Genomic DNA, 25,383 nt, shown 5'->3' on the forward strand with positions numbered 1-25,383 from the left:
GCTTTTGCATCAGGCCCATACCTAACATTTTGGAAGTAGGATTGCTCACTAAGGTGAAAGCCAGCTGTGTGTATGAACGGTACAGGAACAGAGCTACAGGACAGACAATGATGTATAAGCTCCAACCACACACTGTTCCAGGCAGCAGCTGCAACCTTGACAAGAGTGGCTCTCAGCAAGTTTACACGGAAGGAGAAGAAAGACCAAGGATGTCAATGTGTTTTGTATTTGTCAGGAACAGGAGTTACAGTGAGCCAGTAAATAATGCTAACAGGCACACAGTGAGACACAGTCATCATGCCAAATGCCTGCCTGCCACTGGCATGTGTTTTCTGCCTCAGACTAAAGTCATTACACACTACACAAATATTCCACTTCAGCACTGATTAACACAATTTCCATCACTCCTGATGTGGTAGTAGGGAGAAGAGAACTTTTCTTCAGAGTCAAAGGTTGTAGGGCTTGGGCCAGTGACAAATCAGATCTGAGAGGTATTCTCCTTCTAAAGCTTCCTGCTGCAAAAACCCCCTTGGGTCGTCACGAAGACATGATCCGATCCTTTCCTGCTTTTAAATGATAATCAAATGTCACCCCTTGTTCTAACTGCACAGGAAGGCAATGATGACGAATCCTGCATGCCCCCAAAGGAGCAGATGGTTGCTTGCTCGCTGGAGACCATGCAGAATGCTAAAAGGAGAGATGCTTGGAATCAGGGTGTCGCTGGGGCTGAGAAACTCAGAACAAGGGCAGAGTGGCCTGAAGAACTGTGATCCATTGGCTGTGCAAGTTCCGCTGTGCCTCAGTGATTTAAATAAACAGGCTTCTGCCCATAGTTGATGTTATCCATCAGCAAGGGGTGTCCAACACGGAAGGGGACTCTGCACCACTTAGGACCCCTCTTCCAGATGGGCTTAGCAGATTTGACTGACCAGCGGGTAAGATACCTGTAAAAACAGAAGCAGAAAAGCACCTCAAATTTGAGACTGATAACTGAGAAAAGGCTTTGGCTAAATCAGGGGTGGCCACTGCCACCTTTTTGTTACAGAGGCAAGGACTATGAACACCAGAGGACACAGTAAGCAAAACTCCCCACTGGATCAAGAAGGATCACTGAAAGGGAACACTGCATCCTGGGACTCATAGGCTGTACCTCTGTATGGAAGACAATGGCAACTGCCATGAGCTCCATTCTGTGTAGGTGCAGGCTCCTGGCAAGTTATCCATCTGACCCAGTTTGAGCATCCAGTTCCTTACTGTATCAAAAGCCAACTCTAAATTCACCCCCCACCCCCCCCGTGCCATCTTATTGGGAAGATACCAGCTCCACAGCCAGCCTGAATAAGGCAGGCCCAACTCAGTTGAAAGTCTCCAAAGATGTTAGTCTATTTTCATTAGGTAGGCAGCTATTTCTCCTGGGATTCTGACCAATTAATCACACACACACACATTAGTTGTGATGTGCTTGTATAACTGTGTTCCAACATGCTGGTGCAGGAAACCAGAACTTGCAATGCAAAAAGCGCTGGGAGTGGAATTACAACTGCAAATATATCACAAGAGCAACTCCTAGTGATTTAACGGACTACACTGGATTTTTACCATTGAACTTTACATCTGGCCTTGAACACAAGATGGAATTTCATGCCCAGTGTCAGCTAGCAGGGATCTAATTCCATGTCTGGGAAGCCTGGAGTTTTGTTGCCCTTCAAATCTTTTGCTACTGGTAGGGAGGGAATAGAAGTCCTTGAAGAAATAAGTTTTGTCAGGCAAGATCTGAAGCAAAACTCTGATGTAAACCACACTTGGACAAATTAAAATTTGTAACAGCCTGGTAAGCTTTTTGTCCAACAATGTTGTTTGCCATCTCTGCTGAGTAATCATGTGATCTTAGTATGATCCCCAATCTGTTCCCCCCACCCCAGCAAAACAAACAAACAAAAGGTTTTGTTACCTCTTATTTGCATCATGTGTGAATTTAAAGGTTAAGTGCTTTGGGCAGAGGCCATGTGCAATTTATATGTATAGCAAGGCATTTACTACATGCTTGGGAACTGTAAAATAAATCTCACAGTGCTGGGTGGTTATGGACTATACGAAAACAGTACACATTTTGCCAGCACTTTTCTTCCTCAAGGATCCCGAAGAACTTTACAAACAAATTGTGTCTAAAGATCTCTGCTACTGAAACAAAGTTGCCTCTCAGCTGCTTTACAGACAAATAAAGAGATTTAGGCTTTTCGTCCAGGAGCTTACAACTAGAGCAGACATGAACATGTCCAGAGGAGACTACAGGAAGGGGGTGAGAATGGGAGGCGAGTTGCACATCACAGAATCAACTCACTTGTTCTCATCTGCATACATTGTATCAGTCCCTTTCTATGGTTAATCTTAGGCCTGGTCTACACTGGGGGGGGAGGGGGAAATCGACCTAAGATACACAACTTCAGCTAGGAGAATAGCGTAGCTGAAGTCGACGTATCTTAGGTCGAATTACCTCGTGTCCTCATGGCGCAGGGTTGACTGCCGCTGCTAACCCGTCAACTCCGCTTCCGCTTCTCACCGCAGTGAAGTACAGGAGTCGACGGCAGAGCGATCGGGGATCGATTTATTGATCCCTGATAGATCGATCACTACCCGCTAATCCGGCGGGTAGTGTAGACGTACCCTTATACTGGTGCATTAATGGAGTCTTTAGGACAGGAAGTGAAGGAGACTCCCATATTCAACTGAAAATGCAGGCAGGATTTAGAGAGACCAAAAGCAATGACCAATTTGGAATTTGGCCAGAAACTGGGGTTAATGCTATATCTTTTGGGAGAAGTTCTATGGGATCTTTAATGAGCACAAGGGGACAGGGTCCTTATTTTTACATTTCATCTGAACTGCAGCCATGCACCTACAGTGAGCTCCGATGGAGAGGAACTTAACTACAGGGAAAGAGGAGGAAAATCCAAAATTGTTTCAATGCATCACAATGTGCCAAGTGCAGTTTTGGTCACATGACCATCCACTTACGGGAAAGAGCTCCCGTGATAACAAATGATCTCACTAGAAGAGGGAAGCACAGTGAATGTTGGAGATATACATCAATGCTGTGTGCACGTTTAGACAGCCAGTGGCTTTAAGAAATCCCTGGTCTGTTTCCATGTGGGCGCTGGAAGCGCTCACCCCAAATCGGCATAGGAAAAAGGATTTAGTAATGGCCTGTTTTTAGAGCTTTTGTTATTTCTCCTTTGAGCAGGTCTAATCCAACCCTCTGCTCCAGCCCTTTGGCTTCCTTTGGGGACAGCAGGCTGGGGCTTTTCATTTTTAGTTGAAACAGACATTTGGACGCTCTCCCTTCCTGGAGCATAGTTTGCTTTTACTGTTTCTAATGCTTGCTTTGTCCAAAACTCAATTTTGACCTATTTTGCTTGCTGCCTTTTACTTTGATGATCCTGCAATGGCAAAAAGCAAGCATCGCCCTGAGGCCCAAGACCTGCCACTCTGCTGCAAAGCACCTTTCCTACTCTCTGCCTAACCCCTTCTTCCCACTGTTTGATGCTAGAATGCACTCACTTTCTATCTGGAAGGAACACAGAGAGGAAGGCCATGGAACCTGTCCAGCACCTGGAGTTTTCAGGCTAATTCTGGTTTCCAAGCACACTGCTTCGTTTGATAATTTGTGCATCCCATTCCTCTCAAGTTTCCTTATCTCCCATTACCATTGTATCCAAGCACTAGGGTCCATTGTAGAGGGGTCTTTGCTTTCTCCTACACTTCACACAGTTGCATTTTCTTAAGCATATCGGTGCTGCCAGGGCAGAGCTTAGAGCCTGATGTGCCTTGGAGTATGGATGGACAAAGCATTCTGCATTCTAAGAGTATTCACAAACTTTTAGCCACACGGGTGCCAAAGGGGGCCATGGCTACCAGTCCTGGGGAACGAGGTTTGGGAGAGGTGCATGCGGCTAGCCCCGCGTCACAATCACCACTATGTAACAACGTATGGTGGGAGTGAGCAGCATGCAAAGCTATTTTCAACCCTGCTGGGTAGTGGCAAGAATGAGAAGTATAAAAACAGCTGCAGTTGGTCACCTGTGGTCTTTGGAGTACCCTGGGCCATCCCAAATTTCTATGGCACGTTGAAGTCAGGTTCCAGGGTTCACTTTGTGAGAGGGAAGAGCCTACAAGTTACATTATCCAGACACTGCTGCTAACACTAAGGAGTGTGCTAGGGTGAGGGAAATGACTTGCACATGGGGCAGCTGTGGACCTGCGTGCAGGAGCCATCCTGGTGCAGCTCAAGGCTGAACTTCTGAACCCTGACTGAACTTTTTTCAATCTGGCTCTTGTCTGGATTAAGAGCAGAGGGCTTGAGCCTATGCAGGAAACCCTCTATCAAAGTGCTGGCAGGGTTGCCTCCTCCTTGCCACGCCCCCTTCCCAGGATGCCTCTTAGCTTCCACTCACCTGAGGCTGCTCTGGTTCTTTGTTTTTGAATTAATAGGAAACAGGGCTACAGGCTTTCAATGCAGGTGAGAAGCCACATGCCACATAAGTTAAGTGCGGATAACAGCTCCCAGCAAGTGGAAAGGTGTGTCAGCAGGAGACACTAATCCCAGCGAAAACTTCCTTCTAGGAGTTTAGCAGCCAGTTGCTACTAAGTAATCTCCTTCTTACCTAACCCAGTGTAACTTCTCCTTTCTCCAAGGGACAAAGAAGGGCTAAGACTAGGGAAGAATAAACTGGGAGCTATCTGCACCCAATACTCTGACTCCAAGCCTTATAATGCCTCCTTCTGGCAGGAAGGTGGAAATGGAGTAGTTGTGAGCTCTCCAAATCCAGCGCTTCTACCCCATAATTCCACAGCATCTCCCACTGGCAGAGAGCAGGCCCTGAGAAGCTACGACCTACATTCACAACTATAATCCCTGTAATAGTTTATGGAAGGAATGATTTCATGGAGTTTTGCTTTAACCAATATTTTGGTCCTGACCAAATGAGCATCCCGTGCAGCATCCACATAAAAGTGACTCCAGACTCTGCCTCTGGGATGGCCACTGAGCTCAGAACAGCGATCTCCCACACTTGGCCTCTAACAACTTAGATACTAGAAAGGAAGCTGCCAAATTAGTGCGGTTTCTGATCTTGAAAGCAAGGAGGGCGGTTTGATCTGCAGCTGCTCATGACAGCTTCCCAGATTGTTCTGGTGTGTGTGGCCTGCACACACGGCTCTGGAATTTTTGAATGCAGACTGAAGTTGCACATCGTACTGGAAAAGCCTCACAAAATCCCACTCTCTCAAGCTGGCCGTTGAAAAGATTGTGTTGCTGTGGCATGTAACTGCTCAGCACATACTCGGTGAAAGCATAAGAGAGGCATAACTAGGTGTAATGTGATGAAATTAAGAAAAGAAAAATGCAGGCTGAAGATCAGGGAACAATCCCTGACAGTGAGGGATCATCTCCGTAGCCTGTGGAATCATCTCAAGGAGGCGGCAGAAGCCCTAAACTGGGCAAAACACTAGAAAGTGCCCTGTAGGGAACAATTCTGCATTGCCAAGAGGTGGAATCGAAGGCTTTTCTACATCCAGTTTCTACAAACATGATACCATGGGCAGAGGCATCTCTCCAATGCGCGTTGAGAAGGGGCACAACAGCTAACACACCCTGTTACACGCTGGCCACCAAAACGTGGATACCCAACAACAGTATTGCTACAATAGGCCCTCAGCTGGTAAAACAGCTAACAGATGGCACTAACAAGCTACTACTGTCAAGAACAGTAGCAAACAGGAAGCAAAGGGGATATGAGAAATACAGTGAGAGGTCTCTCACCTGGGCAGTATCCTGACAACAGGGAGGAGACCACATTCAGCCAAGAGTGCTGCTTAGACCCGGATCTCCTCTCTCCGGCTCAGCTGCTAACCACAAGCTATCACAGCCTCAGTAGGTGTATCACACTCTTGCACTAGACCTGCTTCTACTACTGTCACTTCTCAAATGCCTCCTTAGTGTTAAAGCACAGAGGGCTCTTCCAATCCTGAATGCAGACTCCTTCTTATGCAGGGTAGCGTGTGTAACCGAAAACAAACCAGGGGGTGCGGGTAAGGAAAGGTGTCCCTAGCGTCTGTTTGTCAGAGAGTGGAGATGGATGGCAGGAAAGAGATCACTTGATCATTACCGGTTAGGTTCACTCCCCCTGGGGCACCTGGCATTGGCCAAGGTCGGCAGACAGGATACTGGGCTGGATGGACCTTTGGTCTGACCCAGTATGGCCATTCTTATGTTCTTACCATTTCCCAATGATCCAATCCTCAGTGCTTGCCCTGCCACACACAAAATGAGGGCAGCAAGAATGGGAACAGTTAGGGCCAACCACATTACTGGGAGCACCTTGAGTGGGAAACGGGGATGCTGCAAGTGACCTGATGGAAAAAAGAGCTCAGATCAGGGAGGGACTCTTATCACACTTCAGGGAAGGGACCAATGAGGAGAGGTTCACGCATCAGGTAACACGATGGGACCCCTTCACAGTCAAGAGGAAACAGGGCTTTTGTTTCCCTGAAGAACAACTGATATGAGAGACACGGCACCATGTATGTGCAGGGAGCATACTTGTGAAACATTTTATGGAGGGACAAAGGGGACAAGGCAGACCGGGGTCGCTGGGTGCTCAACACACAAGTTAGACTCACTGGGCCAAGAGGCCAGTGGTTGGGCAGCAACTCCCACTGCCCTACAACAGAGGTCATCTTGCTTGACTGCATTCCTTACAGTAAAAAGAAAAGGAGGACTTGTGGCACCTTAGAGACTAACCAATTTATTAGAGCATGAGCTTTCGTGAGCTACAGCTCACTTCCTCAGATGCATATCGTGGAAACTGCAGCAGGCTTTATATATACACAGAGAATATGAATGTTTCATATTCTCTGTGTATATATAAAGCCTGCTGCAGTTTCCACGATATGCATCTGAGGAAGTGAGCTGTAGCTCACGAAAGCTCATGCTCTAATAAATTGGTTAGTCTCTAAGGTGCCACAAGTCCTCCTTTTCTTTTTGCGAATACAGACTAACACGGCTGTTACTCTGAAACCATTCCTTACAGTGGCACTCGGCAAGCACAGTCAGAGCGATCACCCAGATAAGATCAGAAGGCAAACCCTGCGCTATGAAACAGGGTCACTTAAATTGACAGGACTAGTGGAATTTGGGCACAGCATGTTGGGAGACAGAACATCCTTTGTGAGATGACCTTAAGTGTAGCAGAGGAAAAGTTCAGGGGCTGCTGCTGTGCAGTCCCCAAAGTTAGTTTGTGAGAAGCCAGAGTCTGACAAGTACCCAATAAACTGTCCTTTGCTCGTTGCCTCAGGAACCCTACAACCCATCCCAAGAGCTGGTCTTCCACGCCATCTCAGCAGGTAAGGAAAGAAGGAGCTGCAGATGCCTCAGGAACAAAGACTGTCTGTTGGGATTGTTTGTGCAGCTGGCTTTTCATGGGAAAGTCCTTTAATGAACAGCCCTTTGAGAGGCTCCATGGAGCCACTTGGCCAGGGCCTCGATGTAGTAGCTCACTTCAGGGAAGGGAGGGAGAAACAAGGGAGTCTTACATTGGTTCCTCCAGCTGATGCTGCTCTGAGCAGCACTGATGGGACTCTGGAAGGAGCTATGCGTTAAACCTCCTCTGCTTCCCCCAAATGAAGCCATTTGCCTGATTCCTGCCAGTCACACACTGAAGCTCAAGTCCTTGGAAATAGGATTTAGAGCCTCAGTCCAACTTTTAGCAAAGATGTTGGGCTGTGACTCCTACTTGGGGAGCAGAAAGGTCCATGGGGATGGAATGAAACCATTGTTATGCTGATCAGCAAGGTTGCCTTGTTTTTGACTTAATGACCTGCCAGAGGTAGGTCTACTACGAATAGTGAATCTCTTCTGACCCTAGGGAAGGTGGATGGGAATCTAACACCAACCTTCTCATCTCAGGCAGCAGTCCTGAGCCTGTCAGTCCAGCAGCCAATGAGAGCACTTATTCAGTCTAAGCCTCAAGATGACCTACACTGGCTGTTTGAGAAGAGGTTCAAAGCACCAAACACCTTCACATCCAGCTCAAGATAACTTTTCCCCTCCTCACACATGAGCCCAGGTCATCTTCCCTGACACCCTCTTATGGAGCTCTCTGGTGGCCATGTCCAGAGCTAGATAGTCTCTTCCCAGCTCTTTTGTCTAGGGCAAAGAGCCAGACAGACAAGAGGTGGCTGAATGGGCTGCTTATCTTTCAGCACAGGGGAGCGAGGAGAGGAATTTCAGGAGCAGAGGGGGGTGAGCACATATACCTGCAGATAAGATGCTAATATAGACACACTGTCCCTCAGCTTAAGGCAAACTACTATCTGCCCCATAGAGAGGAAACTTCACTCCCCACAGAACCACAAAGCTCTGCATCCCTATCGTCCTGCCTCCTGTTCAGAAGATCCACAGAAGGAACTACCATATGCAAGTTCCTGAGACAGAAGTGTGTGTTTCAGGGGAAGGGGGATGAGGGGAAATGACCTGCAACAGGGCAACCATGTGGTGGGAAGGGGATGAGAATCAGGGAGAGCTTGACATAGCTAGGCATCTGAGCAAGCTGTTCTTCTCCAAAAGTCTGCAGCCCTGGTACCCCCCAGGAGTTAGGCATCGCATCACTCCTCACCTCCCTTCCTCTTGGCTTTATTTCCTCATGTCTTCCAGGTCCCATCCACCTGCCATCTTCCTTCAGCTAAAGGCCAGAAAGACTCTCTACAGAGCCCAGCAAGTGATCCCCCTCTAGCCAGAGGGGGAGGTCATTGCAGAGTAATGCAAGGTGCTCTGCCTTCCTGGCTGTCCCATGTAGTGCTAAGAGGCCAGCCATGCCCAGCTGAAAGCATTTCAATAGCACAGTCAATATGCTGCAGGAGTGACAGGCAGGGAGAATGTTGTTTTTAACACCATTCACACAGCAGTCGCACTGGGAGGGGTGGGCAGGGAGAGACAGCCAGCACTACAGGAAGAGCTGGTTGAGTTCAGTGGCTACATAGGCTGGTTTTAAGATTCCTGGAACTCGTTCACTTGTTTCCCTCTCCTTGGAAGAGGAACTGCAGGGCTTTAATAACTGGACAGAAAAGTTGCCTGGTGTCACTGCAGCTCCTGTTGGGGTCTCTTTAGAAACTTTTTGCAAGGACACCCCTCAGCAAATCCCCACGGATGTCTCCAAGGCTATAGCAGCAATGCCAAAGGAAACTACAGGATCTCATTCAAGTAGGGAGGCACCTGGAGAAGCCAGGAGGCTGTGCTAGTAAGGACCAGAGCACTCAACACAGCAGTCCCCACAGGGGAAGATGGGAGTGGGGGCTACTGCTCTTGGGGAACTGGTAAATACACCATTGAGCTGTGTGAGACAGTGTCTGCTGAGAGAGGCCAGACCCTTCTGCTCTGCCTCTCACTGCAGTGACCTCCTCCACCCAGTCTCAGGCCCCTCTCAAAGCACAACTGACCCCTCCCCAAGTTGGCAGTTTGAAATCCAATAGGCTCAAAGGCAGCAAAGTGACAAGTCAGATGACCTGAGGGGTCCTAATGTTACACCTTAAAGGCTTTGTGGGGAAACTGGTAAAAACTCCTCAACTCTCACTGCACTGAATGGAGGTGCGTGAGTTTGCTCAAAGGTCCCGGCCACCTAACTCACTATGGACAGGATCTTAGGTCCCCCATCGCCACAGGATCGGAGCACCACTTACATACTTGTGGATATTTAAGGAACTTCACAGATGTGGGGAAATCAAGGCAGAGAAATTAAATGAGTTGTCCAAAGTCATGCAGGGAGCCCGTGGTTGAGCCTGGGACTGAATCCTGGTCTCCCAAGTCCCAGTACAGCATCTTAACCACAAGCCCATCTTTTGACACTGCTGTGTACCATGAAGGGAAAGGGAGGTGGTGATTTGGGCAGGAGGAAGGAAGTGGTTAAAGTTTTTTGCCCTGTGCAGTGCTGGCTGCTGTTCCAGAGAGCAATGTGGGAGGCACAGGTGGGAGTAGGCATGGGGCCAAAGCTCTCACAGTGCTGCAGCAGCCGAGACATGGCAAGGCTCCAAAAATGCAGAGCTTTTTACCTCCAGCAGTTAGAGGAGACAATATCTAAGCAGCATTCCTGAAATGCCCTCATTGCAGTCCCCCAGCTGGCCTGCCTCCCTCAGCTTCATCCCCATCTTCCCCAATCACCAGGCTGATCTCTCAACCCCAATCCTGCCTCCTTCACAAACTGCCAGCTCCCTCTCAAATCCCAGCCTGCTGCGGCCCAGCTCTGTTCCCTGCCTTCTCTAACTCAATCACAGTCCCAGCTCTGATACCTTTCTCCTCCCACTGAGAGGAAACAAGGGTACTGCAGAGTGAAGCGATAGTGATCCAGTAGAGAACACTCAGATACCAAGTCCCAAGCTTGGTTCTCAGGGGTGCTGTGCTGCCAGATGTATATGGAGGTACCCAACTGAAGAGCCCACAGCATAATTAGCAGAAGTCAGGGTGCTAGCCCTGGAGCCTTGGTCCCTGCAGTGAGTTCTAGGATTCTCCATTTCCTGTCCTAACCAGCTGGGCAGAGTTGCTGTGTGTGATAAACAATCGCTGCACTCCACCCTAGATGTGCTGGATAAAGGGGTTTAAGATATGGAAATGTGAAGTATTATTTCAGAGCCCAATATCTGAGGAGCCTGGGGCCGTATCCTATAAAGTCTCCCACTGTGGAGACCCTGAATGCACACAATATGATCCCTGCTGACAGCACAGCGTGGGTATGTCTACACTGCAATTAGACACCTGCAGCTGGCCCGTGCCAGCTGACTCAGGCTCGTGGGGCTCAGCTGTTTAATTGCGGTACAGACATATGGGCTTGGGCTGCAGCTTGAGCTCTGGGACCCTCCCACCTCGCAGGGTCTTAGCGCCCGGGCTCCAGCCCAAGCCTGAATGTCTACACCACAATGAAACAGCCCCTTAGCCCGAGTCAGCTGTCATGCGCCAGCTGGGGATTTTTAACTACAGTATAGGCACACCCCCAGTGGCCTGCAAACCCCAAAGAGCTGCCCACCAAGTCTCAGCTATAAAGCCAGGCCCAAACCCCAGGAGTCTCAAGCCACCCTGAGATTTGGAGTCTAAGCTCTCCCAGCAACAGGCCCATGGCCTCTGGTAACCCCACAACTCTCTAATGAAGGTTCATAAACCGCTCTGACATCTCCATGGAAACAGAGTGTGAGGTCATAAACAGGGGATTAGCACCTCCCAACAGTGAGCGAGGCACAAGAGGTGACAGGGGGTTTTCAATTCTCCCATCAAAGGCCAGGGGGCTGGGCGGGGGGAGAAGAAGGAAGAGAAGAGAGCTTGTTACACAGGACGGGCAAGCTGAGGGTGAATGACAAACTACAGTCAAAAGGGGAAAACACGGAAAGGGCAAAGAGTGCAGCATGCCTGTAACAAGCTCCTTCTGCCTGCCCTCCTCCATCCACTGTTATTGCCCACCGTGGGCTTCTCTGCATCCTACCTAGCTCAGGGATTTGTACCAGCAGTCCTCACTGCAGTATCTTCCCTGTATTATTGCCAATTATGGGGAAGCCGATGGATTTGAGGGAAGGAGAACGTATCTTATGTGTCCAGCAGTTTCTAAACTCTGTGTGGATGGCTTGGATCAGGTATGGTTAGTTGTGGAGTGCCTTGAAGCATTGGCAGGCCAGAGCACAGTGATAGAACCTCACTCGTTACAGGTCCTGAATCCAGGCTGACTTCACTGCCTTAGGCTTGTTTGGAGGCAGAAATGCCCTCCCACCTCCAGACCCCTTAAAGGCAAGAGAAGACTATTTACCTGTTGAGCTTGGGTTTCTTGGAAACATGCCCTTCAGGAAGCAGTGGCCTGTGGTTTGGCAGCAAACCTGAGATGGAAAAGGAAAGATGTGAGATTTTGCATTGTTCCCTTGCTAATAGCTACAGTTATACCACTCTGAGATCCCATTACAACTCATAAGATAAGCAGACCGTATTTGGATAGGAGATCTCTGGAGAGAGCCCAAGGGGCTAAAATCGAAGAGGTGTTCTTCCTGTTGAGTCACTATTGATCCAATGCCCTAACACAGGCAGGGGTGCAGTACGGCTGGAGGTGTTGTATTTGAGATGAAACATATAACTGAAGACTTGACCACTTGTGGTCACTAAAGAGCCCATGGTGCTGTTTATCAAACAAAGGGCACTGACATCTAGCCAAATTCCAGCACAAGGATTACAATCTGCCTCTTTGAATTCTCTCTGCATTTTAATTTGGATATAGCATGGGAAAGCAGGCATAATGGCTAGAGCAAGGAACCACGCAGGGGACCTGGGATCCATTCCTGACTGACACCTTGCTGTGTGACCTTGGGCAAGTCACTTTCCCATCTCTGTAAATTAATTTGAAATCCTCAGATGAGTGGGGCTATATGCCAAACATTACATTCACTTCCTGTCCTGAACACTTGTGTGTGCTGCTATGCACAAATTATTGCTTTGTTCCATCTCAAAGATCACTGAGACATGAAAGAATAGTTACTTACTGGATCCCACGGACTACATGTTCAGTTCCCTTGCAATTCAAAACCCACAGTAGCTGAGAACTCCTAAGAACAGGCTTGGAGGGGCAGTTGTGGGACCCACGCTGGCTACATCATCTCGAAGAACCACTATTACTGTAGGGTAAATAACCACTCTTTTTTTGAGAACGTGTCAATGTGGAGCCCACTGCAGGCAAGACGTATCTCCTATGGATGGTCGAAATAAAATATATATACTTATGGCATTTCATCAGTAGATTTCACAGTGCTTTACAAAAGGGTTTTTCCCCATTTTACAGAAGGGGGAACTGAAACAGAGAGAGGTGACACAACTTGCCCAAGGTCACCCAGTACGCCAGTGGGAATAGAACCCCAGCTTCCTGAATCCCAGTTCGTTACTGTATCCACTAGGCAACACTGCCTCCATAGAGTTCCAGCTGCAACAATAATTCTAGTGCTGCTCTCCTGAACTTGGCATCTGACCTAGCCGCTAAGTCCAAGGCACAGCGCTTGACAAAGGTCAAGTGGATTACTCTACATGAGATCTCTGACATTGACACATGTCTGAAGCAGGCAAAACAAGTAATTTAAGCTCTGGTGGAGTGAGCCTTGATATTCAGTGGGAAAGGTACAGCAGCCAGTGATGGCGGCAAGCGTTACCATCCGGAATCTGAGATAACATATGTATTTGTTCAGTCTCTTCAGGTCTAGGACAAGGATCAGCTGTCCCTTCCCTCTTTGTGATAAAGATGCACTGCAAGTAGAAGCCTCTACCCCTGTACTCCCATGGAACTTCTTCTATGGTGCCTAGATAAACCAACACCACTTCTTTCAGTAATAGGCTCTCATGAGATAGGTCCCTGAAGAGGGATGGGGAAGTGAGTGGGATAACCACGGACATGGTTCCCAGCACTCATTTGTCCAAGGTGATATCAGACCAAGACTAACAAAGTGGGGCAAGCTGGCTCCTGAAAGTAGTTGCCAGCACCTGATCGATTCTGATATGGCCCATGACATTCCCATCAAATTTGCTATTGGACTGAGGAGGAGGAGGAGTGGATGCTGGAGGAGGTAGATGAAGGGCACCTTCACTGGTACTGTGAACATTTCTATTGTTGGAAGTCCGGTTGTCTGCTCTGGGAGTAAAGGTGAGCCCACTACCTTTGTTGGGGTTATCTGTAGGAATTCCTACTGGTGAATGGTGTGTAAATCCTCTGGAATCCCAGGGTGGCCTGATTCCTTTAGGGAGGTAGTGCCTAGTCCTCGAACTGAAGAGCTCCATTTCCTCAAATGGGAGATCTTGAATGGTATCCTACACCTATCTTGGTACCCTCCAGGATGATAGCCATGAGGTTAGTCTCCTGATCACAAACGTAGCCATCAACCTTGTGGCTATGTCCAAGGCCTGTGTGGCCACCACCTGCAGAGCTCTCCTGGCAACCATCTGGCCTTCTTGTATAATTTCCTTCAGCTCCTTCTTAGTGTCTTGAAGCAATTTGGGCAAAAATGGATCACTCTCTTCCAAGTCAGGAAATTGTTTTTGGCAAATTATGCCTGGTAGTTTGCCATATGTAGTTGCAGTGAAGCCAACAACAGGCTTTTTGCCTGAACAGATCCAATGTTTTGGGCTCTTTGTCGTCAGGAGTTCCTTTCACTGACTTGGATTTTTCTTATACTGCTGTGACTACTAATGACTCATAGTTTAGGTGGAAGGAAGAAGACTCAAAATTCTTTAGGGCCACTGGGTAGCGTTTCATCACCCTTTTGGAGGTTGGTAGAATGATGGCCAGGTTTTACCGAAGGGCTTTGGGCACTTGGTAGTAAGGGGTCCCAAAACAATAAGAGCTCACTGGCAGCTGTTATTCTGGTGGCTGCGGTGGTGCGGAGGGAGGAAGGTGTGTTCGCTCCCCAAAGTGGTTACTACTAAATAAAGGGGTCAGGAGCTTGCTCCCAGAGAGGACTCATTACCTGCTCGGTGAGCCATTTGTATGCACACTGCAACCTTCTTATGCTCCTCCAGACAAAGACCTGTGATCCTACGGGGCAGCATCCCTCCATCAGAACGGATGAACTGACTCAGCAATAAGACATCCTAAGGAAGCAAGGAAAGAAGGTAGAAAAATCAGTGCCAGAGCTGCACCAACAGCTACAATTCTTAGGTGCTGACACTGCCCCAGTGCAACGTATGAGAAGTTCAAAATTATTCCTTCGTGTATATTACCTGGCATTTTGTCAGCAATGAATTTCACCTGCCATTGTGTAGCCCAGAGGTTCTCAAACTGGGGGTTGGGACCCCTCAGGAGGTCGCAAAGTTATTACATGGGGGGGGGGGGGGGGTTGCGAACTGTCAGCCTCCACCCCAAACCCTGTGCCTCACCTCCAGCATTTATAATGGTGTTAAATATATAAAAATGTGTTTTTAATTTATAAGGGGGGGTCGCACTCAGAGGCTTGCTACGTGAAAGGTCACCAGTACAAAAGTTTGAGAACCACTAGTGTAGCCTATTGGCTTAGCTTTGTTAAGTCCTCTGAAGTTCACAGCCTTTTATAGACTAATTAATGTAAATCATTGTGTCATCTGCCATTTTTGCCATCTCACCATTTGCTGCCGTTTTCAGACTACGTACCTAATATAATCTGTCGAACATCTAGATATACAAAGATACAGTTTTACAAAACATGCAGGAAGATATAATTTTACACAATGTTTTTGACTGAGTGGAGAGCTGATTTTTAGCTCATCAGTATCTGCGTACACAGATGTCAGCACTCACACATTAGGCCACATCTAGGTTTTCCCCTATAAACTGAGTGCAGGATTGTCCTCTACTGTCTATTCCTCAATTCTTTATCCAATTTCCCAAGGTGAAGCTTCTGTCATGTCCCTTTGGGGTGCCCAAAGGGGGATTAGTCCAAAATCTAGTAGATTTTGTCAGCAATAAGCGCCTCATAAGAGAGCTGTACTGTTACCGGCTAAGTCCTAATAGAACAAACCTTCAGCCCTTTGGCTGCGTGCACATTAGGAGGGACTGTTAGAGCAACGTCAAGGAAAGGAAGTCTTGTTACCAGAGAGCACTGAGAGCAAGCAGGTTGTGTGTTCAGACAGAGTTCAGAGATCTTTGTAGACTTCACTGCTGTTGACCTTTCAGATTAAAAGCTACAGAAGTGCAAAGCATTATTTATAAAACACAATTTAAGTGGTGTATCTTCCGGATCTGGTAACACCACATAACTGCGATGACGGAACTTTAGACACAGCAGCGGCAGCTGCTGCACTGGGGTCCATTAGCTGTGCAAAGAGCACAGCCCAGCATTCAGATATGTTTTCCATTTCCACACGCAGCACAACAAATTCCAGCACACCGCTCAGACCAATGCAGACACACCCCTTTCACATGCTGATATCATGTTATCCCAAGAGTCCACTGGAAATGCTTGGCTTGTTTTTCCCAATCTGCTGGAAGTTTCCCACTGCCAGAGTCACCATGCTAGTTGGGAGTTTATTTCTCTGTTGCTGCTGTAAATATTTCCATATTTTGGATGGAAGGCACGTGTGCATGCGGCTCGCAGCCTGGAAAAGACCTGTCAGTAGGCATTCCCCATGCCCAGCCTGAGAGAAATCAGGGCTAGATGGACAAGCACAATACACACCCCCATACCTACTGGTGCAGGCAAACTAGACCTCTGCTATTGGCTGAGCCAATGCAAAAGCCAGGATATCCAGCTACCAAGGTTTATATCCCACACCCATCACTACGGTATTGGAGAGACTTGATTCTGAAATAAATGGACTGTAGCACTGTGTTCTGGGAGCTATTGCTCATGCTAGACCCTCTCACAAGCCCTGCTGACACCAACAGAAACTGAGTCTAGAGCTTTTTTCAGTCGCACTTTCTTTACTACATAAGGGCACTTGTGCCAGACTATTCAAGGTGCCTGCCACTGACTCCTCCTCATCTACAATTCCTGTTCTCTGGCTCCATTCTAACCCTTTTTTTCAGATTCAGTCCCTTTTAAAATTAAACATTTAGGCAACTTAATGCTGATACAAGGGGCCTGACCAATAACTGTGGAGCGATGATTTATCCAGACAACAGGGACAACATCCGGAGAGACCACCTAAGGACAAAAGGAAAGCTCAGTGTCCATGTCCCAACCAATCTCTGGCCTTGGCACTGAGGCCACTACAAGAGGGCTAATAACTGTCAGCTGGATTGGTGGAAATTGGACTGAGATCTGCCAAACAGTCAAAGGGCAATGACTTTTGGTCACTGCTGATGTGAGCTGGATTTGATCGACTGACCCAGAATGAGACTCCACATCCCTTTCCCCAGCTCTTTCAGCTATCCAGTTCTCCATGTTGCCAACACCTTGGCTCCCCCACCCAATACTGAAAGAGCTCACTTCCCAAAGGGAGAAGAAGGGTTCAGGTAGGGTGCGTTTGGTCCAAGGGCCTTCTCACATTACCACCACGCCCTGTGGGGTCACCGGGCTGATATCAAACGTTTCCATGCAAAGAAAGAAAAAAGGGCAGGGGGAGATGGATGCTCTTTATCTATTGCGCTGCCAATCAGGAGAGCCCATGCCCCAGTGTTATCTCTGCCCAATGCTGTCAGCACCAATCAGCTTCTCTCTTGTGACGGTTATTTCTTTACTGAAATCTACGTCCCACCCTTTCTGCCTTACAAATTATGCTCAAGATCATTTGGCTTGAAGTGCTGCACACTGGCGAGAATCTTACGATGACTTCAGAAGGGTCCTAAGTGTAACGTGCTAGGTGCCTCTCCCAGAATTCTTACCCAGATGCATCTCACCCCTAAGAAGAGGTCGGACAGAGACAGCCAGTTTTGGGAGGATGGGGAGAAAAGCTGAACAAAAACGTAAGGGGGTTAAAGAAGAAAAGAAGTCTGGCAAGGTTACATGTTGCTGTCACGTTCCATGAAATTAACTTTCTGTGCTAGTGGGCAGCCAAGACTGTAACCACAGATTTGCTTTAATCACTGGACAGCTCTCAGGAGAGGTTGGACCCAGATTCCCACCCCTGTAATCTGTAGCATCTGATGAAAACAATTTGGACGGAATTAATCTGGGGCTAATAGGCAAAGGCTGCAGTTCGGTCTCCCCTGTGTGCTGCCAAAGTACAATGACATTTACTGCCTGCTCAGACTAATGGTATTCAAAGCAGAGAAGGGGAAAAAGGAAATACAATTTTACTTTTCCCTACAAAGGGTGGATAAACTAGATAAAAAATATAAAACCAAGTTTGAACAGTGCATTCCCTTCATTGGGTGGCCTGCTGAAATGCAGCACAGACCCAATAACTGCAACACCCTTGAGAACTAAGACTGATTGCTAGTTATGCACATTTCATGAAAATCTTAATTCACTCTGAGAACAGTTCTGTTTGTACAACAAAACAAGTATGGGTCTGTACCAGACATATCTGCCGGTTGTTACTTTGAGATACATAAGAATCAGTTTTCTTTCTTCTATTATTCCTGAGAGCTTTATACCATTCTCCAGGCATTATATATCAGGTATATTTGGGGGCTGAGACTTCTAGGTTGCAGGTTCTAATCTAGCCTAAGGTTGATAGTAACTGAAATTGGTTTTCATCTCTAATGGCTATTAGGTGACCTTGGTGAAATGAACTAGGGTGTCAGTCAAATTTCCTAGTGGAGAAGTGTCTGCATCACTAGAGCCCTGTGCGAACACAAAATTTGTATCTGCATCTGATCCACAAAAATGGTTCATGGATATAAAGGGGATATCTGCAGATTTGCAGGGCTTTACAAACAAAATCTGTATCCGCAGCTGATCTGCAAAACTGGTCTGCGAATATCTGCGAATTTGCAGGGCTCTACCCATCACATAAACCACTATCATAATTGGCACTAACTGGCCCAATTGCAGGGAACCTCAGTAGAATCCAAGGAATAAATGATCAATGGAGGCTGTCCCCCTCCAGGGTAGGGTTGAGGAACACTGGCAAGGAGGCCAGATGGAAGCTTGACCTGCCACTGCCCGCAATACCATTTTCTGATTCATTAAGAATCTGTTTATCTGACACCAAAACTAAAATCACGCATTGTACCACTGCCTCGGGCTCCACTATCAGAGTTGTTAGAGAAGTAGTAGTCCTGAGGTCATCTCTTCCATCCCTCCCAGGGACTAATGGAAGACTCCCCTGTATTATAGTGCTTTATCCAGTCCAATTGTGTGTGCCCCCAGCAATGGGGCTCACATGCTTTCCTTTGCTTTACAGCTGAGTGGTATTTCATATATCCCTAAACTGTAAGGCCAGAAGAGACCATCATGATCATCTAGTCTGACCTCCTGCACACCGCTGGCCACAGAATCTCACCCACCCCCGTAACAGACCCCTAACCTCTGGCTGAGTTACTGAAATCCTCAAATCATGATTTAAAAAGACTTCAAATAACAGAGGCCACAAGACTTCCCTGAAATAATTCCTGTTTGAACTAGAATCTCTCTTTTAGAAAAAACATTCAGTATTGATTTCAAAATTCCCAGTGATGGAAAATCCACCAGAACCCTTGGTAAATCATTCCAATGGTTAATTACCCTCACTGTTAAAAAATTCAAATTCTTTATTTCTCAAGCACTCACTACTGCTTTGGCTAGGAAGCATAACTGAGATTTTTCTGGGGGCGAAAGAAACATTTATTCCACCCAAACACTTCAAAATTTGAAAAACCATGACTGATACAAAGTCTAGACACATAAGAGACATACTGAAAAAAGAGACTATTTACAATAGAACTCAAGTTACTTTTCACAACTCCAATCAGTCCCACTGGAGTAAGGCACACCTCCAGCTGTGGATTTGTCATGATCCGCAACTGCTCTGATTTTCCAATCCACACCATCCCCTTTATCTCTTTCTCCAGCCTCTCCTTTGATTTGCAGCAAGAGAACTGGTTATATAATCTAAGTTCAAAGGCCAAAATGACTGCCATGGCGGCCTACATTTCCCAGCCTGCTTCCTGAGACCACGAATGCAAACTTCCATACGATGGCTCCTGAGATTCCAGCCACGCTTCTTAAAACAAGGTGAGCTCCCCTGGTGTTTAGTTTTCACCTCCTTCCAGAAGATCAGCATCTAAGGGCCAAACTGAATGCTAGTATGGGGCAAACTGAATAGCTCAACTACAAGCACACTGACCAGCCGAGCTGAATTACAGCCAAAATCTTAAAAGAGGATCATACCTTTCATCCAGTGATGGGACCTACAGTCAACTCTGATACTAGAACTCTGCTCTCAGGCTCTAAAGCCACAAACAGCACAATGGACTTACCTACAACTACCTCTGTGCTTCCAAGAAGCCCTTTTATTCCCACCAGTGGCAGAACCTCCTACCACAGAGAGCACTAGAAAGTGATTCCTAATATTCATCTTAAATTTCCCTCTGCTTAATGAGGTCTCACTGCTCCTTGTTCTACCCCTTGCTGACAATACATGTTTGTCCCCCTCCCTTAGTGATCGAAGTGTTTTGGATTACTACCTATCTAGACTTGGGTTAGAGTGTGGGTGCTGGGGGTACTGGTGGCCTGTGCTATACAGGAGATGAAACTAGATAATCCTAGTGGTCCCTTCTGCTCTTAAACTCTAAAACCCCATTTTATTGCTGCATTTGATAGGCTGAATCTTTGTTATTTCCACTGAATGCATCCGATGAAGTGAGCTGTAGCTCATGAAAGCTTATGCTCAAATAAATTGGTTAGTCTCTAAGGTGCCACTAGTACTCCTCTTCTTTTTGTTATTTCCTGGCTCTCTTTCCAATACCCACAGACTACAGTGCTGAGGACATTAGAAGTCTACTGATTTTTAATTTCTCAAGGCTCTTAAACTTTGGTCCATGAAACACTTGCTGGTGATCTGATGAAAGCTAGTTGGTGCTGGCTCCTTGTTTCCAGTTGTTCAGAGTCACATTAAAAAACTAAAACCACATTACATTCTTTCCTAATGTTACTTTTCTGTGTAAGCAATTGCTGTAGTTATATATTCTGCAATAATGAACTGGAGAAGAGTTCCTTCAAGACAATCTTTGCATTAAAGTGTGGGCAGCACTATGAACTAGGTAAGTTCATGGAGGATAGGTCCATGAGTGGCTATTAGCCAGGATGGTGTCCCTAGCCTCTATTTGCTAGAAGCTGGGAATGGGTGACCGGGGATAGGTTACTTGAAGATTACCTGTTCTGTTCATTCCCTCTGGGGCACCTGGCATTGGTCACTGTTGGAAGACAGGACACTGGGCTAAATGGACCCAGTATGGCTGCTCTTATATTCTTATGAAAAAATCTGATCCCCATTATGGATAGTATTTTTCTATCCTTGGTGTTTGCAACTCCTCCCAATTTAGAATGATAAATTTGCAAATGATACTATTTCCTGATTCTTCTAGATAATTACAAAGACCAGACCAGCCACTGGACACTTCTCGCAATCATTTCTTATTGCACTCTGCTCATTGTGTGTTCAATCCATTGAAAATGCTCCCATCCTAGCCAATTTAATTTCTACAATATTTCACTAGACACAATCAAATATTTTATTGAAGTTTAAATCTCCCACTTATTGTGTCACCTGCTCGGAATAAGTTTTCGTTTGGCATGATTCTTCATAACCCCTCAACACTACTTGTTGCTCCTGCTTTGAGCAGGGGGTTGGACTAGATGATCTCCTGAGGTCCCTTCCAACCCTGATATTCTATTCTAAGTTCCATTATCCGGTGAGTGCTGAGTGTGGTTCTCCCCCTTTGTTTGTTATATAACTAGGAATAGAGGTTAGACTTCCCAAAGAGCAATTGCCAGGACCATACTTCCATTTCTCGGATGTTTAGTAACTCATTCATTATTTTCAAATCCTTTGGTACCTCCCCAGTTTTTTATGCCTTCTCAAAAATAACAGCTAACAAACCAACTGCTCCATTAGCAAATTCAAGACCCTGGAGGGTTGCATGTGATCCTGGCATGCTGGTGTGTGTGTATAAGTCAATGTCTCTAAGAATTTCCTTACCTACTTTTTTGCAAAAGCTTATTCACAGGATTGTCATCACTACCCAATTATTCAAACTTCTTTTCCTTATTTTTCTTGTTATGGATACATGTGAGTAGTTCAGCCATATTAGAATCATTCTGGCTTTCAACCCCCTCATCATTAGTGGGCCTACTTTCTCACAAGTATTTATTTTCCTCCAGATGTATTTGTATCTATATCCCCCTAATCCCACTGGCATTAACTTATTCTGCATTTTTGGTTGCCTTATCTTTTAACTGTGCATTCTTGTCTGGTTCCCTTCCTTTCTATTTCTAGTACAGATTTTTTTGTTTGGTTGTGGGGTTTTTGGCTTTATTTTTTAAATAGATTCATAGATATTTAGGTCACAAGGGACCATTATGATCATCTAGTCTGACCTCCTGCTCAACGCAGGCCACAGAATTTCACCCACCACTCCTGCGAAAAACCTCTCACCTATGTCTGAGCTATTGAAGTCCTCAAATCGTGGTTTAAAGACTTCAAGGAGCAGAGAATCCTCCAGCAAGTGACCCGTGCCCCATGCTACAGAGAAAGGCGAAAAACCTCCAGGGCCTCTTCCAATCTGCCCTCGAGGAAAATTCCTTCCCGACCCCAAATATGGCAATCAGCTAACCCCTGAGCATATGGACAAGATTCACCAGCCAGATACTACAGAAAATTCTTTCCTGGGTAACTCAGATCCCACCCCATCTAATATCCCATCACAGGCCATTGGGCCTATTTAACATGAATATTTAATTACCAAAACTATGTTATCCCATAATATCATCTCCTCCATAAACTTATCGAGTTTAATCTTAAAGCCAGATAGATCTTTTGTCCCCACTGCTTCCCTTGGAAGGCTATTCCAAAACTTCACTCCTCTGATGGTTAGAAACCTTCATCTAATTTCAAGTCTAAACTTCCTGGCAGCCAGTTTATATCCATTTGTTCTTGTGTCCACATTGGTACTGAGCTTAAATAATTCCTCTCCCTTTCTGGTATTTATCCCGCTGATATATTTATAGAGAGCAATCATATCTCCCTTCAACCTTCTTTTAGTTAGGCTAAACAAGCCAAGCTCCTTGAGTCTCCTTTCATAAGACAAGTTTTCCATTCCTCGGATCATCCTAGTAACCCTTCTCTGTACCTGTTCCAGTTTGAATTCATCCTTCTTAAACATGGGAGACCAGAACTGCACACACTATTCCAGGTGAGGTCTCACCAGTGCCTTGTATAATGGTACTAAAACCTCCTTATCCCTACTGGAAATACCTCTCCTGATGCATCCCAAGACCGCATTAGCTTTTTTCACAGCCATATCACATTGGCAGCTCATAGTCATCCTATGATCAACCAATACTCCAAGGTCCTTCTCCTCCTCCGTTACTTCTAATTGATGCATCCCCAGCTTATAACTAAAATTCTTGTTATTAATCCCTAAATGCATGACCTTACACTTCTCACTATTAAATTTCATCCTATTACTATTACTCCAGTTTACAAGGTCATCCAGATCCTCCTGTAGGATATCCCTGTCCTTCTCTAAATTGGCAATACCTCCCAGCTTTGTATCATCCGCAAACTTTATTAGCACACTCCCACTTTTTGTGCCAAGGTCAGTAATAAAAAGATTAAATAAGATTGGTCCCAAAACCGATCCTTGAGGAACTCCACTGGTAACCTCCTCCAGCCTGACAGTTCACCTTTCAGTAGGACCCGTTGTAGTCTCCCCTTTAACCAATTCCTTATCCACCTTTCAATTTTCCTATTGATCCCCATCTTCTCCAATTTAAATAATAATTCCCCATTTGGCATGGTATCAAACGCCTTACTGAAATCTAGGTAAATTAGATCCACTGTGTTTCCTTTGTCTAAAAAAACTGTTACTTTCTCAGGTTGGTTTGGCACAATCTACCTTTTGTAAAACCATGTTGTATTTTGTCCCATTTACCATTGACTTCAATGTCCTTAACTACCTTCTCCTTCAAAATTTTTTCCAAGACCTTGCATATTACAGATGTCAAACTAACAGGCCTATAGTTGCCTGGATCACTTTTTTTTCCCCCCTTTCTTAAAAATAGGAACTATGTTAGCAATTCTCCAATCATACAGTACAACCCCTGAGCTTACGGATTCATTAAAAATTCTTGCTAATGGGCTTGCAATTTCATGTGCCAATTCCTTTAATATTCTTGGATGAAGATTATCTGGGCCCCCCGATTTAGTCCCACTAAGCTGTCTGAGTTTCGCTTCTACCTCAGATATGGTAATATCTACCTCCATATCCTCATTCCCATTTGTCATGCTACCATTATCCCTAAGATCCTCTTTAGTCTTATTAAAGACTGAGGCAAAGTATTTGTTTAGATATTGGGCCATGCCTAGATTATCCTTGACCTCCACTCCATCCTCAGTGTTTAGCGGTCCCACTACTTCTTTCTTTGTTTTCTTCTTATTTATATGGCTATAGAATCTTTTACTATTGGTTTTAATTCCCTTTGCAAGGTCCAACTCTACTTGACTTTTAGCCTGTCTCACTTTATCCCTACATGTTCTGACCTCAATAAGGTAGCTTTCCTTGCTGATCCCTCCCTTCTTCCACTCCCTGTATGCTTTCTGTTTTTTCTTAATCACCTCTCTGAGATGCTTGCTCTTCCAGCTTGGTCTACACCTCCTGCCTATGAATTTTTCCCCTTTCTTGGGATGCAGGCTTCCGATAGCTTCTGCAGCTTTGATTTAAAATAATCCCAGGCCTCCTCTACCTTTAGATCCATAAATTCTTCAGTCCAAGCCACTTCCCTAACTAATTTCCTTAATTTTTGAAAGTCAGCCCTTTTGAAATCAAAAACCTTAGTTGCAGATTTATTTTTGTTAATCCTTCCGTTCAGTTTGAACTGAATTAGCTCATGATCACTTGAGCCAAGATTATCCCCTACAACCATTTCTTCCATGAGGTCCTCACTACTCACCAAAACCAAAGCTAAAATGGCATCCCCTCTTGTCGGTTCAGCAACTACTTGATGAAGGAATCCATCAGCTACCACACCTAGGAAAATCTGAGCCCTATTATTATTACTAGCACTCGTCCTCCAGTCTATATCTGGGAAGTTAAAGTCTCCCATGATCACAGTTTCCATTAGTATTTACTTTATTAAAAACATTAAAAAGGGCTCTATCCAAATTAGATCCCGGCGGTCTATAGCACACCCCAAGCACTATCCCAGGGGAGGCTCTAATAGTTTTCTTCCCCAATGTAATTTTTGCCCAGACAGAAAGGCTCTTTTTGCGGACGCTTCCATATCCAGGCACAACTTTGTGTAAAACAATTATTGGTCATTTGTCATGTTTCTAAACACCTTCCCCTGCCCACTTCCCATTCTCCACCATCCAGTTATAAAGATAACTGATGACAATGAGAAGCCTGCAGTGTTTGGAGACATTACATCTAATTCCTCTTTGGGAACAACAACTCAAGCTTTCTGAGCTACCAGGAATCAGGAATAGGCTTGAACAAGTTGACTAGCGCGGGTTTACTACCTAGAGTCCAGTTGGAAGACTGATTCAATGTTGGATACTGGGGCTCATTAAAAAGATAAATCTATTCCAGATAATATACTGGATGGCGAGAGATGCATGTTTCCAAAGTTCTGACATGTCCTATCCCTTCCTTCCCACTGCACACAAACTACTCCAGACCAGATATGAACAATCCAAAGAAGGGCTGTGTGGTAGGCAATGTTCCCTAACCTGTGCATATGCGCATCACACAGCAATCTTCCATGTAC

General features: G+C 45.9%; 1 protein-coding gene across 1 annotated transcript in view; it reads right to left on the minus strand.

Moving 5' to 3' along the window:
• Nucleotides 1-208: 208 nt before the first annotated feature.
• Nucleotides 209-25,383, minus strand: part of MRPS18A (mitochondrial ribosomal protein S18A) — a 30,563-nt gene continuing 5,388 nt past the window's right edge. The window contains exons 4-6 of the mRNA XM_073338477.1: nt 14,524-14,647; nt 11,838-11,904; nt 209-944 (exon numbers count right to left, since the gene is read on the minus strand). Coding sequence (XP_073194578.1) covers nt 800-944; nt 11,838-11,904; nt 14,524-14,647 — 336 coding nt within the window. The 3' untranslated portion in view covers nt 209-799. The remainder of the gene's footprint in view (nt 945-11,837; nt 11,905-14,523; nt 14,648-25,383) is intronic.

This window comes from Lepidochelys kempii, chromosome 3, assembly GCF_965140265.1.
Source record: "Lepidochelys kempii isolate rLepKem1 chromosome 3, rLepKem1.hap2, whole genome shotgun sequence".
Taxonomy (NCBI): Eukaryota; Metazoa; Chordata; order Testudines; family Cheloniidae; genus Lepidochelys; species Lepidochelys kempii.